Genomic DNA, 20,959 nt, shown 5'->3' on the forward strand with positions numbered 1-20,959 from the left:
GAATGGAGGCCTGGGCATGTTCTCCACGCAGGCTGTAATGCAGCCTGCATAGAGAATGGGGAAAGTGTGCATGACTGGTTTGGGTGTCTCGAGAGGGCCAACCAAACAGTCATTGCGCACTTAGGAGTGGGCAAACCACTCCTCTCCTGCCCTGCTCCGTCAGCAGAGCAGCCCCGCCCACCTGCCCACCTGCAAAGTAGCACGAACATAAAATGATAATAACTGAGTTATTATCATTTTATGTTTCTACTTCTCGCACTGTTTGTAAGCAGTGGGGCGACACTCCTCTGCCATAGCGGAGGAGCCGCTACTGGCTGAGCCGAAGTCAATGCTTTGCAAATTTACACGGCACTCTTGCAAGCTAAATTTCGAAGAATGTTGACCTGTACGTTAGATTGGGTATAACAGCAAAGTTGAGTGCAAATAAGCCAACATGGGAAGCAGGAGAGCGTCTCTATTTTCTTTTTCAGTTATGTAGCTCTCACTCCCATAAAACATGTTCAGTATTTTCTGTGGCTGTATTTTACGCTTAAAAAATAAATCTCCCTATCGCTTACCTCCTTTGAGACCTCCCATCCTCTCGGACGTCTATTATGATGTATATTCTTTCAAATAAACATGGTGTGAGCTTCAGCTGTACCTAGAGAAGTACTAATGCTATTTGCTGTTTGGTGTATCATTCCACCGCCTAAGGAATACTTGCATTGTGGTGCAAAAGGGACTATTTTATGTCTGAAACGTACACTGAAGAATCACACTTTAAATTCTTGGTCTTACATGTGCATTGCATATAGAGTGTTATTTTTCTCTTTTGTTTTTCTTCACAGTGATGAAAGGCTTTTTCTTAAGGATGTAATCATGACTCAACATCGAAGTCTGACCTATTGGCTTTGCTAGCACATGTGTAATGACTGTGCCCATATGGGTGCACGTAAGTCGAATAAGGATCATTCTGTCCAGTGGTACCATGATTAAAGGTGTAAGGTTACTCGCCCTTTATATTAAGAATTATAGATGGATAACGGTGAATATGTGGGTTGTTTTTCAACAAGGAGATTGGAGTGTCACGGGGTAGAAAACATCCCTGTTCTTCACTTTTTACTCATCTATAATTTTTGTATGTATGCCCCCCCCCCCCCCAAATCTTCACTTAATTTCAAATTCTACACAGGAGTAGATGTGTAAAGTGTGAGCCAAACCTGAATTGCACCTCTTTCCAGTCCCTAATGTAAAAACAAAAAGGCCTCTTTCCACCCAACCCCACATCCTCTGTGCCTTCTCTCCACCCCTTTCACCGCTGTGATCTCTGCTGTCCATGGAAGCATAGAGCCATCGCTGCACTGACAGGCTCTCGGAGAAACCTGTTGGAGCAGCTTGGAATTCCTTTATGACGTGGCAATAATGAAAAACCACTTTTGTTTCCAACTGTTATGTTATAGCAGTGAATAACCAGATTAAGAATCTCTCTGTGGGAGCGCTACATAACATATAGAATTATAGACATATAACAAGGGGTGTTTTCCACCAGAGGGTTATGAGTTACATCAAAAGGACAAAAAGAGCAAAGCTCGAGTAGTGTATAGAAAAGTGCTGGTTTCTCAACAGGAAACCTAACGTGTTGATCTGATCCCAGACTTTCTACAAAGTCATAGTGCCAACACAAGACTACAAATGAGACCTCGGCAAGAGTGTGTGTATAGAACCCTTGTAGTTAGTGCTAACTGTGAGGACAAATCAGTGTCGTCAACGATGGCTATGCAATCTTTCGCACTCTGATTAAAAGTGAAAACCTGGTGAAAGCAGTGCAGTTCCATCAACGACAATGGGCCACACTATAGTGACAGGTCACTTGCCCCTCGTTGCTAGGGAGCATGTTTTAAAAGTGTCCACACAAGGAGCTACATATCACATAAAGATACTAGATCTCACAGCAAAACTGCAACAAAAACATGTTTCTGCTGTCATCAAAGACTTGCTTAATTTATGCAAGTGTTTGCAGATGGTGGGCAGCAGCATTTTATTTTAAGAACTTATTTTTCATCAGTAGACTTTAACCTAGAGAAAGACAGCGACATGTAGAAAATGGAGATCTAACAAAAAAGAGATAAGAAAACAGTGACAAACGGAGAAAACAGGAATCAAAATGAATCTGCATGCATGAGATAAAAAGACCGGCAGTGTAAGGTCAGACGAAAAAGAGGTATGAAGTTGCATCAAGACTAGAAGTCTTTGTAATCGGCACCTTGGCATTCAACATCTTTTAGCGGTGTGGCCCTTTCACTTTAAAAATAAAAATAACAATTGCAATGAGAAGATGTTGAAAGGAAATTCAGATTTTCCACAGTCCGGTGGGTAGAAAATCATGATTTTATTAAAGACATGGAGGCTGATATTATGCATATTTTCTTTAATTGCCATCTCATAGCCGCAACACCAAACAATGTAACGAATTTAGAACACAGGTGAGTTCAATCGGTGTCAAAGAGTATAACAGTAATAAACTTCAAAGAAACCAAGAGTTGTCTCCATTGTAGATTACTTTTTGTTGTCACCACCTGAAAAAAGTCAAAAACAGAATTAATGGGTGGAAAAAATAACAGGGAGGGATAATATCAGTCTCCGTGTCTTTAATAAAATCATGATTTTCTACCCACCAGACTGTGGAAAATCTGAATTTTATGGCAAGGCACAGAGGCCAATATTATGCATGTTCAAAGCCTTGCCATAATATTCGATACAGCACAGTCCACAGGTTTAAAATAACATTTCTTAAACACAGATTCAGAAGACCAATCAGCCGCAGATAAAATGGCTGACAAACCACCTCCCAGAAAGAAGGCTTTAGAAGCCACAGCCCCTACAGCAGAATGAGCACTAAACTTCGTTAAATCAATCCCTGCTTTAGACATGACCTCCTTGAACCAACGAGCCAAGGTAGGAGGGGAGACTGCTTTATGAGGGTGTCTAAACGAAATAATCAGTTGAGTTTCAGAGGCATTCCTTAGGCATTCAGTCCTCCTTTCATACTCACGTATGCATCTTACTACACATAATTTTCTAAAATCATCAAAATAAGGGTAGAAAATTGTCCTAGACACAGTTTTGGTTCTCTTAGAAATTGTGAAACAAATTCCTTCAGGGACGAATCTACGTCCTGTAATCTTCAAAGCTTTCACATCTGAAACTCTTCGGAATGAAATCAAGCATAACAACATAACTAATTTGAAAGAAAGATGTTTGAGATCTAAAAATTAATTTTCATTCCAAGACAAAAGTTCTTTCAAAACAATATCCACATCCCAAAGAGAAGAATACTTTGCTCCAGGAGGAGCTTTAATTCTTACACTCCTCAAAAGCCTTCTTACTACGTCATGTTGGCCGACAGAGACGCAATCCACTAAATCATGACCTGACGAAATAGATGATCTAGCAATATTAACGGTACTATAAGATTTACCGTTATGAAAAACCTCGGAAAGGTAGTTAACTACCTCCACTAAGGGAGCTGATACGGGATCCACACTCCTCGAAGTACAGCAACAAATCCATTTTCCCCAGGCCAGCCTGTAGGCCTTAGAGGTCCCTGGTGCCCAAGACTCCTTAATGAGTTTTGAAGCCTCCGAAGAGAAGCCTGACATTTGCCAGGCTCTCCCGAAATCAACCAAGTCATTAGCCTTAAATGACCCTGGAGGACCATCTTGTGGAAATCTCCTGAAGAATTGGTTAGTAGATCAGGCACAACCGGCAGAAGTACTGGGTCGGAAATCAACATCTCCATAACATCTGGATACCAAACTTGAGACGTCCAGAATGGGGTAATTAGGACTATTTCGGCCTTTTCGCTCTTGACCTTCAACAGGGCTCTCTGAATCGAGCAAACGGGTGAAACGCGTAACAACGAGACTCGTCCCAAGGTTGCATTAATGCATCCACTGCTTCCGCAGCTGGGTCTGGTGTCCAACTGAAAAACCTGGGAACCTGAGCATTTATACAGTTGGCAAAGAGATCCAAGGGGAAAGGACCCCATTTGTTGTTCAAATAAAAAACATTTGTCTGTTCAGTCTCCAATCGCTGAAATTCCTCAGTTGACGAGAGTTCCAGTCTGCGATGGAGTTGCTCGCCACCGGTAAATACTGAGCCAGAAGCATAATATGTTTGCTCAGGCAAAAATGCCAAAATTCTCTCGAGAGGTCAGCTAGGGCCTTCGAACGAGGACCCCCTAGTTTGTTCACATATCTGACTGCGGAGATGTTGTCAATTTTCAGGAGCACACAACATTTGACTCGGTCAAAGGCAAAGAACATCCATTCATAGTTTTTCTGCTGAGTGTGTTGTTTCCAGTTGAGTATTTATTGTTGGTTGTGATTCCAAATTCTGCATGCTTCGCTTGTTCCCCTGTATGTAGGCTGTAGAGTGGTGTTATTTAGTTGATATTTTTGGGGCTATTGAATGAGAAGATGATGATGTGATGATCAGTCCACGTAACAGGCACATTAATTATGTTTGTATTTATTTTGTATGTGTGTGATGCATGTATTTTTGGTATAAGATGTGTTTTTATTATCTGTGTAAAAAAGTTAATAGTTATTAAAAAAAAAATGTTCTTATTTTGCATTTTTAGTTCCATAGTGGGATGTGGGTTTATAGGGAAATAGCGTCGGAAGTTATTTAATTGCCTCAAATTGTAAAGCGCTCTGATATCCTTCGGGATCGAGTTCGCGCTATTTAAAACTTGATAAATAAAAATAAAGAACTCTAGGTAGTTGATATGCATTTCCCTCTCTTGAGTTGTCCATGTTCCATCAGTAGTTAAGGAGCCACATCTGGAACCCTGAAGGCTGGCGTCTGATTCTATAATCATGTCTGGGGTTGGTCCAAATATCGCACAACCATTCCAAGCCTCGAGATTTTCCAACCACCAAGCTAGTTCCTCCTGGGCCTCTGAGTCTAACTGCACCCTGTGGGAATAGGTCACCCCTTTGTTGAGATATAAGGTTCTCAATCTTTGCATAGCGCGGTAATGGAGAGGAGCTGGGAAAACCACTTGAATAGAGGCCGTAAGAAGCCCTATAACTCTTGCTACTTGTCTAAAGACGACCCGGACTGTCCTTAGCAGTTTGCATACTTCCCTGCGAATCCTCCTGACTTTCTCCATAGGCAACTTCAAGACACAATCCAAGGTCGAGATCTGAAAACCCAGGAAAACGGTCCCCTGACTGGGAATCAGGCAAGACTTCTTCCTGTTTACTATGAAGCCCAAGTCTTCTATCACACTGACTGCTAAGGTGGTATGCTCTTGAGCCTGAGCTTCGGACTCTGACATTATGAGAATGCCGTCCAAATAGATGATCAATATTCTCCCCCTTGATCGTAACCATGCCGTCATTGGACGCATTACTTTTGTAAAGCACCAAGGGGCAGATGTCAGGCCGAAGGGGAGGCTCTTGAACCTCCACATGGTACCTTTCTATAGGAACTTCAAAAGATTTCTTTGTTCCAGACAAACAGGGATAGTCAATTTTCAATTGATAACTTTATTTCGGCCACCAGGGCCATAAAAGCACATAATTAAAGACATAGATTCATTACAATTGAGAATAAATAGGTTAAAAAATAAAATAGACATTTTCAAAAAACATATAAGCTAAAAACGTATTAATCCATGTAATAATAGTTATCATGAAGATGCAATTTATCAATAAAATACAATAGCAAAAAGTTCATCAAATAAGCATTGTATAAGGGAGTTACGTCGATTCAGCCACATTGCATTTAAGAAGCGGGACACTGCGAAAACTATCGGGGGGGGTGTCAAATTTGAGAACTCTGAGCCGTGGAACATTCCCTGAATCCGAGGTTCCTAGAGATTGGTTTGACCCAACATCTGCGTGCTGCCTGATATTTAGGACAGAAAAAGAGTTCATGAGTTTCATTTTCTAGATGGTGATTGCATGATGGGCACTCAGTGCTTTGGTTAGTGTCCCATTTACTAGTAAAGGATTCGATTGGCAAACTACCCATCCTGAACTGCATGTACAATTTCCTTGATATAGCCGGGAAGATCGCATCCAAAAACTGTTCCAGTTTGTACTCTACTTTAACGTGGAGGAACTGGGATGTCAACTTGCCGAGTGTAGTGCTTCTGTGTAGGAGGGTTAAATTGTAGTACCTTCAGTGGTGCACAAGGTTGGCCTTAGTTATTCTAGCGCAGGCTACTTCTGGTGAGGCCCACAACTCTGGCAGATCAATCCTACTGGTGTATTTCTTGATGTGATTTAGCCATGGAATCCTTGTATCTCTAATATCCACCCAGACATTACTAAACTCGTTCTTATAGGCAGATAATTCAGGAGAAGTCCACAGTCTTCTCCAGAATATCAGTGGCCTTAGTGCTGCCTCCTCCTCAATAGGAAGGAGCCCTAAATCCAGTCTGAGGGGTATTAGAGGAGTGCTGACAGGCAGCCCCAACAAGTTCCTCATAAATGTATTTTCAGTCTTCGTGAGGTTGGTAAGCTTGTTGTGACCCCATAACTCAGCTCCATACATCGATGCAGCTCTAACCTGCACTTTGTAAATTTCTATGGCAGGTGCAGTGGGCTTGTAGGCCGAGAGTCTATACATTTTGGTTAACCCTCCGACATTTTGTCCCATTTTAAGAGCTACCTTTGACAGCTGGGTACCCCAGTTCAGATGTTCTTCGAGTGTGATTCCCAGATACTCAAAGGTTTTTACCCTCTCTAAAGGAGTACCATCTAATACTGGGTTTTGGCGGGTCTTACTGGGGGGGTTGAAAATCATAAACTTGGTTTTGGCCAAATTGATTTCCAATCCTCTTAGTGCACAAAAATTGGCAAAGCCGTCCAGGACGCGTTGTATCCCCATTGACATTCTGGATAACAATAAGGTGTCATCCACGAACATCAATGCGGGTACCCGACCTGAGACCAGCCTTGGGGCATCAATGTCCTTTATACCCACCAAGTGATCCACAAGTCCATTTATGTAAATACTAAAAAGGGTAGGGGCCAGGACGCACCCCTGCGTACTCCCTTTCCTACCGGAAACCGTTTGGAGAGCTCTCCTTGTCTCCCACACCTAACCTGGGCATAGGTTTCTGTGTGTAGCCTGATTAGTACATCAAGAAGGTAAGGAGGTAGGCCTAAATCTGCAAGAACTTTCCACAGTTTTCCCCTGAGCACCAGGTCAAATGCAGACCTCAGGTCCACGAAAATTAGGTACAGGCTGCCACCGTCTACGTCTACGCTCACTGCTCTCCAATAATTCAATTTCAATTCAATTTCAATTCAGTGATTTATATAGCGCACTACATACCCAGAGGGTCTCGAGGCGCTTGGAGAAGGGTGGGGAGCTACTTGTCGAATATCCAGGTTTTAAGTTGCTTTCTGAATGCTAGGTGGTTCTGAGTGAGGCGAAGGTGAGTGGGCAGCGAGTTCCATGTTTTAGCCGCCAGGTAGGAGAAGGATCTTCCTCCCATGGTGGTTTTGTTGATGCGAGGTACAGCAGCAAGGGCTTGGTGGGAGGAGCGTAGCTGGCGGGAGGGGGTGTAGAAGGAAAGTCGTGTGTTGAGGCATTCGGGTCCAAGTTCGTAAAGTGCTTTGTGTGCGTGGGTTAGAAGGCGGAATGTTATCCTCTTATTGATGGGGAGCCAGTGGAGGTTTTTCAGGTGACCAGAAATGTGATCTTTACGTGGAATGTCTAGAATGAGTCTGGCTGATGCGTTCTGGATGCGTTGGAGTTTTTTCTGAAGTTTTGCGGTGGTACCGGCGTATAGGGTGTTTCCGTAGTCCAGGCGGCTTGTAACCAGTGCGTGGGTGACCGTTTTTCTAGTTTCAGTGGGGATCCAGCGAAATGTTTTTTGGAGCATGCAAAGAATGTTGAAGCAAGATGATGAAACTGCGTTGACTTGTCTGGTCATCGAGAGTACGGAGTCCAGAATGACGCCCAGGTTTCGTGCGTGGTCTGTTGAGATGGGTGCTTTTCCAAGGGATTCTGGCCACCATGAGTCGTCTCAGGCGGAGGGGGAGGTACCTAAGATAAGGACTTCTGTTTTGTCAGAATTCAGTTTCAGACGGCTGTGCTTCATCCATTTGGCTACTTCTCTCATTCCTTTATGTAGGTTGGTTTTGGCGGTGTTAGGGTCTTTGGTGAGTGAGAGGATCAGTTGAGTGTCATCAGCGTAGGAGATGATGTTGAGGTTGTGTTGACGTGCGATGGCCGCGAGGGGGCTCATGTATACGTTGAAGAGGGTGGGGCTGAGTGAAGATCCTTGTGGCACGCCGCAAATGACTTCGGTGGCTTCTGATATGAATGGTGGGAGGCGAACTCTCTGAGTTCGTCCGGCAAGGAACGAGGTGATCCACTCCAGTGCTTTTCCTTGAATTCCGATGTTACTGAGGCGTTGTAACAGGGTGCTATGACAGACTGTGTCGAAGGCTGCGGAGAGGTCGAGGAGGATGAGGGCGACGGTGTCACCATTGTCCAGTAGAGTTCGAATGTCGTCTGTTGCTGCGATGAGTGCGGTCTCAGTGCTGTGTTTGGCTCGGAAGCCGGACTGTGAGGAGTCGAGGGATTTGTTGGTTTCGAGGAAGGCGGCGAGCTGGTTGTTGACAGCTTTCTCGATGACTTTGGCCGGGAATGGAAGGAGTGATATGGGGCGGTAGTTTTTGAGTTCGGTGGGGTCAGCTGTGGGTTTTTTCAGAAGGGCGCTGAGTTCGGCGTGTTTCCAGCTATCTGGGAAGGTGGCGGAGGTGAGGGAGCAGTTGATGACATCTCGGAGGTGGGGTGCGATGATGGAATCTCCTTTGTTGAAGATGTGGTGAGGGCATGGGTCAGAGGGGGATCCTGAGTGGATGGAGTTCATCAGGCGGATGGTATCATCCGTGGAGATTGGGTTCCAGTCATGAAGGATGTTCAAGGGGGGTGAAGGTGTGGCAGAAGGTTGGGTGGGTTGGTCTCCGGGTTGGTTGTCGAAGCTGTTGTGGATGTCTGCGATTTTGTCGTGGGAGAACGAAGCTAGGGAGTTGCAGAGGTCTTGAGAGGGAGTGATGTCGTTGGAGTTGGCAGTGGGGTTGGTGAATTCTTTGACGATGTTGAATAATTCCTTGCTGTTGGGGCCGTTGTTGTCAAGTCGGTCTTTGAAAGCGGCTTTCTTGGCAGTTCGGATCAGTTGGTGGTGTATGCGGGTGGCGTTTTTGAAGGCGTCTCTGATGCTGGTGTTTGGGTCTTTTTTCCAGGCCTTCTCAAGGGAGCGACAGAGTTTCTTGGATTTCTTAAGATCATCGTTGAACCAGGGGGCGTTTTTGTTGCCTTGTTTGATTTGATGTTTTTTCAGGGGTGCTAGGTTGTCAGCGCTGTTGGTTAGCCATTGAGTGAGGTTAGTGGCTGCTTGGTTGGCGTTCGATGAGTGGGCAGGGGGGTTTTGAAGAAGCGATGAGATCTGGTCGATGGTGATTTTGTTCCAGTTTCTTCGCAGAGTAGGTTGAGGATGGTTGTGGTCTTTTTGTAGATAAAGTGAACGCAGCTGTGGTCCGTCCAATGGAGAGCTGTGGTGTGACTGAAGGAGATATGTTTGCTGGAGGTGAAGATAGGGTTGAGTGTGTGACCTGCGAGGTGAGTGGGGGTATTAACAAGTTGTTTGAGTCCGAGGTTGGTGAGATTTTCCAGAAGGGCGGTGGTGTTGCTGTCGTTACTTTTTTCCAGATGAAAATTGAGGTCTCTCAATAGGATGTAGTCCTCGGAGGGGAGGGCGTGTGGGGTGATAAAGTCAGTGATGTCTTCACTGAGTTGTGCCCGGGGTCCTGGTGGCCTGTAGAGGAGGGTGCCTCTGAGTGTGGTCTTGGGGTCGGTGTGGATCTGGAAGTGAAGGTGTTCGGCGCTAGCGAGGTTGACGTCTGAGCTGGTTGAGATTCGGATGGAATTCTTGTGGACGATAGCGATGCCTCCTCCTGTTTGCTTGTTGCGGTCTTTTCGGATGATCTTGTAGCCTTCCGGGATGGCAATGGTGATGTCTGGGGCTGAGGAGGCGTTCATCCATGTTTCAGTTAAAAAGGCGACGTCCGGAGAGATGGTGTCTAGTAGATTCCAGAGGTCGATGGCGTGTTTGTGGACCGAGCGGGTGTTGAGCAGGATGCATTTTAAGTGGTTGGTGTCAGGTGTCTGTTTGGTGTTAGTGGATGTGGAGTTGGTCTTGGTGCCGTCAAACTTGCAGGAGTTACACATGAAGGGTCCATGGGTGTGTCCGGGGGCGGCTTGAGCGCAGTCGGAGAGTCGGCCGGGGTTAAGGGCTAGGAGGGTGGAGGCGGCGTAAGTAATGCGGGAGGGGTGGGTTGGACGGGGCCCAGGGGGTCTGGCGCTGGGCGCGGGCCAGGAGCGGACGGGCGTAGACGGGCTTACCTTTGGTGCACCTTAGGCGCGAATGGTGCGCGACCGCTGCGCGTGGACGCTGCGCGTCAGAAGCTCTACCATAAGTAGTTAGTGGAGGGGGCGGGGCGAGGGGTGGTCAGCTGGGAGGCGGGATGCGGGGTGGAGCTGCAGGCTGGGACAATAATAACAACAACAACAAGATGGCAGCCAAAGCGGAAGCAAGGACGACGGGGTTGGGGTGGGCAGAGTTGCTGGTTCAGTCAGGCAGAAGTGATCTGGTCTAAATACACACAAGGCAGCAAATATGCAACTGGCGTGACGTTTGTCAATGCAAGCGCACCAAACGAGGATACGATACTAGCGCACAAACAATAGTACAAATCAAGCGCAGGCACAATAGCGCTAGCGTTAGGCTGGATAGCAAAGTGCAGGCAAGCGTAGGCACAAGCGTAGGCACAAGCTACAATACCGCAGGAGGCTTGGTGAAAAGCGATGGAGCGTGGTGGGAGCGACCTCTGCAGATGAATACAGGACCTGAAGTCTGAATAACTGGTCAGTAGTTGACATACCTGCCCTAAAGCCAGCCTGAAGAGGACTCAAGATCTCATGTTCCTCTATCCAGGCTTACACCCTATCCAGGATAATTCGACCCATCAGCTTCTGTGTGTTATCTATTAGACTGATGGGCCTATAATTTGATGGTAGGAGAGGGCATCCTTTTTTATAAATGGGTACTATTTCTGCCCCCCGCCAACTTTCAGGTGGATCCATTCCCCTCAGGATAGAGTTGTGAAGCACACAGAGATAGGGGGCCCATATTTCAGGTTGGGACCTAAACAGGTCCCCAGGAAGTCTATCCAGTCCGGGTGCCTTGTTTGGCACTAGTTTGTTAGTAGCAGAAACCACTTCTGCAAGAGTAATTTCCTGTTCCCCCACCCAGTCGATACTCATGGGTGGGGGAGGAAACAGAAAATACTACTGCACCATCGCTTGAACAAGCGTACAAAGATCCAAAGTGTCCCTCCCATACAATTGGGGCTATATTGGGTTCAATTGCCACTTTAGGCTCTCTCCCACCACCACTCGCTATGGCCCAGAAGGATTTCAAATCTCTATTCTGGAGTGAAATTCTCAGTTCCTCCCATTTCAGGGATAGTCAAATAAGCTTCTTTCAGGTCCAAGCGAGTCAGCCAATCTCCTTCCCTTAAAATGTCTCTCAACATGTGAATACCTTCCATTTTGAAATGTTGTATTCCACCCATTCGTTCACATCTTTCAAATTTATCACAGGCCTCATAGTCTTGTCCTTTTTTTCCACTAAGAAAAGGTTGCTTATGAAGCCAGTAGGAGAATAATCTGCCTTCTCTATCGCTCCTTTCTTTTCTAACTCTTCCACCTCCTGAGTTACCAAAACCTCTTGATCCTTTGCAAATATTAGCAGAGGGGGTCTCCTTACCTGTATTGGGGTTGCAACCAAGTCTATTACATAACCAGATACTGTCTGTAAGACCCAAGGGTCCAACATGATTTCCTTCCACCCGTCTAGAAACAAAGCAAGTCTGCCACCCACCTTTGGAATTATAAAGGAAGGGTCTTTTACCAAACATACCTTGGAATCTACCTCTTCTTTCGCCTCTGTGACGTCATCTTCCACCTCTCTGTCTCTGAGGGAAGAAGCCTGGAGAATAGGATCCCGATTGAAATCCTGATTTGAACCCACTGCCGGAGAAGGAGCCTCTGGAAATGCCAACACCGCGGCCGGGGAATCGGCCCCACATCTTCCCGGCCGTGCCAAAAACCCTTCTGATGTCCTTTTGGACCTTCTGAATCGAATTAAAGGCTCCTGCGTATTTGGCCATCTCGTTCACAAACTCTTCACCGAAGAGCATACCACCAGCTTTTTGACCCGATTCCTTAGAGGCTAATTCAGCTAGCTTTGGGTCTATTTTCATTAAAAAAAACTTTTCCTCCTCAACACACAAGGAGGCATTGGCATTGCCTAATAAGCAAATGGCCCTCTGGATCCACTGTCGTAGATCCCCAGAATTAATGACGCCATTCTGCAGGTATGCCTCCTCGCAAAGATCGAAAATTTTAGTTAAGGGACCAAATACATCCAAGAGGCGGACTTGACACCGCTTGAGCCCTTTATCGAGCCCCCTTCTAGGGTCTCTCCCCATCTTATTAAGGAAGGTTAACATTTTGGAATCGAGTTCGGGTGTAAGCCCAACTTTGTTAGCCAAAGAGGGTCTCGGGCATTCGGATCTCATTTTGGTCCTCACCTCCTTAGGCATTTCCCTCCTTATCCAAAATTCAACATATTGAGCGACATGTTTAATGGGCTCCCATTGAGGGGAGAGAGGGTGTTGGATGGAATTTGGGTCGAACATCTGTTCCCCTAAAGGGTCCAGAACGTGATCCGAGGTATCATCCGCCTCTCTCTTAAATCTTTTACCCTTAACCTCCTCTTTACTCCTCTGAGGATTCAAAGTCATCTGAACATGAAATGAGGATGTCGACACTGCTTAAAGATTCATCGCAAACAATCACTTTGCGATCACTCTTTTTGGCCTTCATAGCCTGTCCATTATTCTCTTTACGAGAAGATTTCTCTCTGCCTTTCATTATAAAGGCCCCATTACCTTGAAACTCTGTCAGATGTCGCCTTTTTCAACTGGCAGTCACACCGCTAACAGCCACTGTGCTTCCTTCCACAGAGCAAGACTGTCCCTCGGGATTCTTATCCTTAGAAAACCTTTCCTCCATCCTATCCATGCAGTCCTCCAGCTTTTTGCTAAGCTGAGAGGCCAGTGCTGAGACCGCCTTATCAACAGATTCCTTATTTCTGATATTAACAGAATCCCTAGTCAAAGTGACTTGGTCCATTTTAGGACTTTAGGGGTAAATCACTGAAACACCGTAAGGTACTAATGGAAAATGATAACTCCTTGAAAGTGAGCCTAATAACAAATTTGGGCAACACCCTTAAGAGTTAAATTAGAACAATAGAGGGAATGGTAGAACACAGAAACACCAATAAAAAACAAACAAAAATTTGTTAAATACTCAAGAGGCAGAGAAAGCACCATCAAAATTCGTCAAACACGGATTACGTCGAAATGACAGTGATCGATGACTGTTATCTCACAGGGAAACTGTCAACCGGCTCTTTTGCGTGTTCAAAAGATGGCCGCCCGAAATCCCTTAAGTAAAAGGAATAGAGACCAATCCAAAATGGCCGCCAGTCACGTGACGTGAGTACCGCGGCCTCAAGGGATCAAGAAAACCTCCAAATCAACTAAATAACGCGATCGAAGTGTTGAAGAAAGAACGCGATTAGGGATAAGCGGCCAAGAGGAGATTTTAGATAGCATTGTCGGCGTATCACAGAGGAGCGTGAGAGTGGAGGTCGGGTGGGTTCGTTGTCCCACGCTCGATGGCGAGAATAACAGAAAGGGGACTCGGAACATGAATTGAGGTGAGCGAAATTAACATCGAAGGAAGGGAGTGCCCGTGGGTAATCGGGGTTTGATAGGAGTCAGTACACAAGTTGTTCGGATGAGGGCGAACACTTGGTAGCAGGGTTAATAAAGAATAGAGCATAAATAACGGTAGCAGTCGGAGCGTGAGAGGGACAAAAGTCTGGTCGGGAAGCATGTTGGGGAAACGCGTAGTTGGTGAATCAATTCTAAAACTGGATAGAGAGCCAGTGAACCTAATAAAATTCTGGGGAAGCAGCCCGTGTGTGTCAATATAACAGACTATCAGGAAGCGCCCACAGACAAAGTAACAGGCGTTTGAGGATGAATCATTCAAAACCAAACAACAAATAAGCGTCCCCAAAACATGGTAAAAAACAACTTGACTATTCTTAAACTATATTCAACATACTAATCTTGGCTGTGAGCAGCAACAAAGAAGGAATATGGCTGCCTTTCACAGAATTTTATTAAGATTGGAATGTTGAACCTGTGTTCTAAATTCTTTACATTGTTTGGTGTTGCCGCTGTGAGCTGGCAATTAAAGAAATATGCATAATATTGGCCCTTGTGCCTTGCTATAAAATTCATGTTTACGTGTGAAGTCCGGCCTTAGTGTTTACTCTGATAGTGTTATGTTTTATTGTGCTCATTCTTTCTGATCGATTTCAAACTACAGATTCTTCACCTTGTGAATTTCCTTAGGAGTCAGACTTGATCCAGATACTTTAAAGCAATTCCTCTGGGCATCGGAAGGGGGTGTTGTGTGGCTCCGCATCGGATCCGTTCACTCCAGATATGACACATGGGCCCATATATATATGCCACCTCTGCGCGATGTTGGTCGCATGAGCCATTGAAACCAGATGGTGCAGCGTGCAAATGTTTAGGATTAGCATTCTATTAATAGACCTATGAGGACATCCACAGAAAAGGGAGGAGGGAGGGTTAGTGAAGAATCTGCAGTTAGATAGTCTCTACCAGAAAACGTGTTACCGAAAGTAAGTAACTTGTTCTTCTGATGGAGCCATGGAGCCTTCTAACTGCATAATCCTAACCTTGTGGTTGATACCAAAGCAGTACACCTCCCCTGTTAGTGGGGCTGTGGAATGGTTCTGACCAGGAAATCCTGCAGGACAGATCAGGCAAAGTTCTCAACTCTCAATCCAGGCAGTAATGCTTGCTGAACATGTCGAAGGACACCCATGAAGCAGCCTGACAAATGTCAGTGACTGGCACACTATTCGTCAAGGCCATGGTAGCGACCTTTGCTGTGGTAGAATGAGCACACAAGCCTTCTGGGTGCTGCTTTTTAGCTAGCCCGTAGCAGATCATGATGCATACAACATGCTATCTGGAGATGGTCCTCTGTTGGCATCATTGTCACTATTCTTTTCTGCCTCCTATTTTGGCCAGTGTGTGCCGTGCGTCACTTCCTTTTCTGTCTGTGGTGCACAGATTGATTCATTTACATTAGTGCCCATCCACTGCTTCCATGGATATTGAGGTACTGTGTACTTTTTTTTGTTTGTTGCATTTTTATCATGTGAAATCGACCAGACTCAAAGGTATTAGATCGTGTTACATGGGCACAAGTTACAATACACTAGATCACATTCATTTTTTAGGCACTGCAGATTGAGTGATTTGTCCAGAATCGCAGTGTTGTGGTGATGCCTAGACTCAAACTTGGTTCTTCAGATCCAACGTCTGCAGCTCTGGCCATAGCACCACATGCCTCTTCCCCTCCACTCCTTCTCCATTTTGCTTCTTAGGACTGCTTGCATCACTCAGTGCCACTTCACTTTAGTCACTGTCACTCCACTCAGTTGTAACTGTGTTTATATAGTGCTTACTACTCAGTGGCGCTGAAGTCCTTTGAGGCTCTCCATTCTGTACCACTCCACTCTATTCCACTTCACTCCACATCACACAGTGCCACTCCATGCCACATGGCACTACTCCACACAGTGCACACAATTCCACTCTACACAATGTCACTCCACATCACACAATATCACTCTACTCGGCTACACACAGTCACTCTACTCCGTGCCTCACAATCCCACTTTATTCCATGCCTTGTAATGCCACTCCATGCCACACAATGGCATTCTTCTCCATACATTGCCACTCTTTTCCACTCCATGCCACTCTACTCCTTGCCACCCACCACCACTCCCGCCACACAATGCCACTCCCCTCCACCAAAGTCAATAGATGTCACATATGCAAGACCTATTGATCTTGTAAAAGCTCTTCTCTACATCTCTCACAGGCTTTCTTTCGAATTTTACCAAGTGGAACTTTTAAAATCCTCACGGCAGAATCTCTGTTTTTTCCTGTGGCAGCATAAGGCTGCCAGGGCTGAGGTTACCAGCAAAGTGTGATTTGTGAGACTCGCGTCCTCACTTTTCCTGATGTTCGAACACTTCTCAAATATGTGATATGAAATATATGCCAGAAACCGTGCACCCTAATGTGTAAGTGGTAGTTTATAGCTGTTGCATCAAACAGTGCCCTGGATTATGTTTATAAAGCCTTTTTACACTATGGTTCTACAGTGAATTGATTTTAGTTCACTAATAACGTTTAATGGTGTATTTCCCCATAACATTTGCCTTATTGGTGGTCAGACCTGGTCTTTTTGCGTAGCCTTGCAATCATTGTTTTCCACTGGTCCTATTTATTCATTGTACCTACTCTCATCTTTGTAACATTGGGCTTTTTATGATGATACTGGTTGTGGAATTGAAGCTGTGTTCCTCCAGAGGACAGCCTCTCACTACGTTTCATGGTTCTTTATCATATGTGGTTGTAATACTTGCTGAAAGTGTTTCTCACTGTTCTTTGTATTAACCTTTCCTGACAGGTTCCCAGTTGCCCTGCTTTCATGGCTCCAGCACCATTCGGAACCTGAAGGAGCGATTTCACATGAACATGACCGAAGAGCAGCTGCAGCTACTGGTGGAGCAGCTTGTAGATGGTAGTATGCGGTCCATCACCACCAAGCTGTACGATGGATTCCAGTACCTGACTAACGGCATCATGTGACCCCTCTCCTGTACCACCGGGCTCCAGATCACAGGTGCTGGGTGATACCCTGGACACCGCTACCAATAGAAGCAAGGTTTTGCTCCCAAGTGGGGAGACTGTGCCCCACCCGGCGTTGACGGGCATCATCCCATTGACCTTTTACCAGTCTCTTTTTAGAAATGCAATTTGGAAAACAATGAATGTCCGCAAACTAAAGGATCATGTTGGAACTGTTGGTGTCCATGTTTAGGGCATGCCTGAGAAAGGGAAGGTCATGACCCTAATAGATCTGAGGATCCAGAAAAAGACCACTGCCCTCTTTCTAACACAGTATTATGCCTGCAATCTTCCAGACACCTCTCACTTGTGTTTGGGACTTCTGAAAGCCTCATAGACGGCCTTGCCAATCATGCTTTCAAACATTTGCTGGTGTTTCCTGAAAGAAAGGCGCTGTAGGGTTGGTCCTGTATAGGACTTCCCCCATCCAGCACCATCAGCATTATTACCCCTTCGCCTTTGCACATAATCAAGAAATAGTACTCGCTCCCTCCGGGCGGACCAGTTTGTCACACTCTGCACTGTATGAAGATGGAGCTTTCTGCCAGAGCCCATCTCTTCTGAAATAACCTAGATCCCATCTTTTGTTCACTGAAATTATCTTTTTTGATGTCCTGTCTTACTTGCATGTTCTTCAGTGGTCACAGCATCATGAAGATGATCATCACAGGCCTCGGACTGGCTCTTTCCATCCTGAATGGTCTCGCACCCCTAACCTTCATTTTCATGGCCTTGGTTGGAATGATTGAGATGCCTCTTATGCCATCCTTCCTCATCTGCTTATGTATGTCCTGGCTTTGCTCCAATAATTGTGCAAGTTGCATGGTCCTAGACTGGTAGAGTGAGGAAAGACTTGAACTCCCAGACAACAATGTCTCATTACTTTTGTGTGTAACTTTTATGTGGTATTTTGTACAGTCTTAGCCATGACGTTTCATGCCTGTCTTTCTTACGGGGTTGCAATTATTTTTTAAGAGAACTATTTGTGTTTCCTTAAATCTTTCCTGTCAGATGTTGTTTTTCAGCCTCCGATCCCCAATTTCTCAATACCCCTTCCCTGCTTAGTAAGTTAGGGAGAGGCCCCATACTTTACAACACCAGATATTTGTCAGACATGTTGAACCCTTCTTAAAGATCTCTATCTGATATTTGGCAGACCGGGAAGGACGCTGGTGCCTTTTGAGAACACACCGAAGAATTACTGTGTGACCCACATGCAGAAACAGGTCGACAGTCCACGGTGGAACCCACCCGCACAGGGTGATCCCAAAGAAATGAGCTAGGTTGCATCCCGCCGAAGGTGGCAGGATGCAAGCTGTAGGTTTGTGAGACACTTGTTGCACTACTGTCCACAAAAGGGTGGAATTGGGGAGGGTGGGGGATCAAAGGGGATCATTACTTTTTAAAGAGAGCAATGAGCCACTGAATGCAGACGCTTTCCTGTTTCTTTGTATTAAAATACGATGAATCTAGTGAGACCAGAAGGCTTTTTGACATGTTTGTAATGCATGTGTCTAGTGCATTCACATACTCAATGGTTTACAACCAACTGCTTTTAGGTGTGGGATATAAACTTCTGTACAATGGCTACATATTGGAAAAATGCAGCAAAAACAGCACAGCCTTTGGCTCCTTTGGTGAAGAAGATGGTTTAAAGAGTGGGAATCGGTGTGTGTTGTGGGGTGTATGGTGGGGTTGTGCTTTTGGTGTGTGTTTGTGTACACATGTGCATTTACAAAAGGCTGAAGTAGGATTTGAAGTAACCTGCTCTACAGCTGCACGCAGTAAGAAGTGAGTTGAGGAACACCTAAGGGGGTAATACTGTGTAAAGACTCTTATCCACTACATACCTATTCCATCGACATTCAAACCAAATCCCAGTTCCCCAGCTGCTTGTGAGGACAATAGTGTCTGTGGTTATGGATGGTGCCAAATCGTACCATAATCTTCTGTTTAGGAAATATGACCCTCCGAAAATTCAGTAACTCCTAAAATACATTTGGCTGAAAACACCTCCATTTCCAATTTTAGTTTTTAAACAAAACTCAAAAGGAATATGTAACCTCTATATTAGGCTTTATGAACAGGACTAAATGACTGCACCTTAAGGATTCTTAAAGCCGTCAGTCTTCCCATCATGCAGCGCACAATCACTGAGATAGTTCGTTTTTTAAGTAAATGCAGTGCAAGATTCACTACCTCTTCAGCATTTCCTCAGTGCATTTGGAAAATTGTAGACAAGAGGGTTGACAATGGATTTTGACAAAACCCATGACAGAACTAGGATTACAGATACATAACTTTTCCTTCCCTGTCATGGGATATTCTCTGAACTCCAAAAACAGTAGAATAGGTAAACCATCCTCAGCCCCTGCGGATGGTTACAAAGGCATAGGCCTAAACGTAAAGAATTCCCAAGAAAATAAATTATTCAGGTAGGCCTGACTCACAATTGTATCTATTCTGGAACCGAACACCATGATCAGTATTGTAGAGCTAGGCAAATGTGTGAACCGATCTCCCAGTTGCTGTTCTGCAATTGTCAAGTAAATTCTCATCAGGGCCGCAGTAGCCACTTTTTCCTTTGATTAAATATCTTTTAGTCTTACCCAGTAGAGGTATGTTATCCTGCGGTTCACAAACAATTATACAGGAAACAATCCATCAATCTATGGTTTTCTTAAATGTTTTCCAAACTAGTACAACCAGTCGCATAATTAAATATTTAGTCTAATTTCTTTTAGTCTTATCTAGGTAAAATTCCTGTTTTCTTTTCATATCTAAATTATGTAATGTAGCCTGGGCACCTCACATGACTGGGCCCTGCAGTTTCCTCTTGGTTCTACTTAGAAGAGTACTTCTGGTAGTTAAATCTAGCTCCGCAGTTAGCACTCAAATAGCATAGCTTCCCAGGCTGGCTCCTTCGTAGCCATATTCCCTAGATAGCACCACCTCTTTGAGAATTTGGTGGTGCAAACCTTATCATGAAAGCTTAATGTTCTCCCTTGCTCAATTCCTGCTGGCCTTTGAGCTCGAGGACTAGATGGTGTTCCTTCATTCCCAATAGAGGCACCTGCAGTTTGTGGTAGGATTCACCTACTACCAATTTGCAGCCCTCTCCTTTTGCTTTACATCAGCCCTTCTGGTCTTTACTAAAGTCATGTCGGTGGTCCAAGCCCATTTTCAAATATCAGGGATACATGAATTCCTATAATATGATAACTTACAACTGGAGTTTTAAGGCTGGCTTGCCACAGCGGGTGTCGGAACCATTAAGAGTTTAACAAAAGTTATACCATGCTCTGAATGTGGTCTATGTAGCCCCTACAATCCATGCTTCATCAGAGCAGTTTTAAGGCTTTCCACTCTTATAGGTCCTTGACTTTCATGGTATCACCCTATTGTGTTAGTCAGGAGCTCTCCTTCCAGCTTTAATATTTTTACGGTTGGTAGGCCTGTTGTCCTCTTGCATCATCTTGGTGCCATTGACGAGGTGGAGAATGCTGGCCTTAAGAATGGGAGAGCATTTCGGGCACAAACTGCATCTTTGATGATGTTTCTCAAGACCTGGCTAGTGAGTGGCAACCTGACTTGTGACGCCCCTTCTGCCCTCCTCCGTCATTTGCCATGATGATGACTAGTTGACTGGTGCATCGTCTGTCGGATGGAAGAGAGCAGGGGTTGTCACCTGCACGAAGTGAAGATTTTCGTAAATGTGCTGATTGCGGTCTTTCTGTCCTTGACCAAGGGAAAGCTTTTTTAGGTCCTCACTGACAACATGATTGTTAGGTGATACTGCAACATGCAAGATGATGTGGGATTACAAACTCTTCACCCTTAAGAGCTGAGGATGTGTTGCTGGCTTTCTGTGATCAGGATCTCACTTTCTGTGAATCATCTGTCGGGCTCCCTCAGCGTCAAGGCAGACACACTAAGCAGACATTATTGTGTCAACCATTAGTGGTGCCGGCAACAAGAGAAGGTCTTTGGAATTTTCTTCCAGT

General features: G+C 45.1%; 1 protein-coding gene across 2 annotated transcripts in view; it reads left to right on the top strand.

The window, feature by feature from the left end:
- The window catches only part of PI4KB (phosphatidylinositol 4-kinase beta), a 256,070-nt gene extending 237,637 nt beyond the window's left edge, over positions 1-18,433 (top strand). For both annotated transcript variants that reach the window (XM_086947346.1, XM_086947347.1), the window contains one exon: positions 16,735-18,433. In XM_086947346.1, coding sequence (XP_086803472.1) covers positions 16,735-16,916 — 182 coding nt within the window. In that variant the 3' untranslated portion in view covers positions 16,917-18,433. The remainder of the gene's footprint in view (positions 1-16,734) is intronic.
- The last annotated feature ends 2,526 nt before the right edge of the window (positions 18,434-20,959 follow it).

The sequence above is a fragment of the Lissotriton vulgaris genome, chromosome 12 (assembly GCF_964263255.1).
Source record: "Lissotriton vulgaris chromosome 12, aLisVul1.2, whole genome shotgun sequence".
In the NCBI taxonomy this organism is placed as follows: Eukaryota; Metazoa; Chordata; class Amphibia; order Caudata; family Salamandridae; genus Lissotriton; species Lissotriton vulgaris.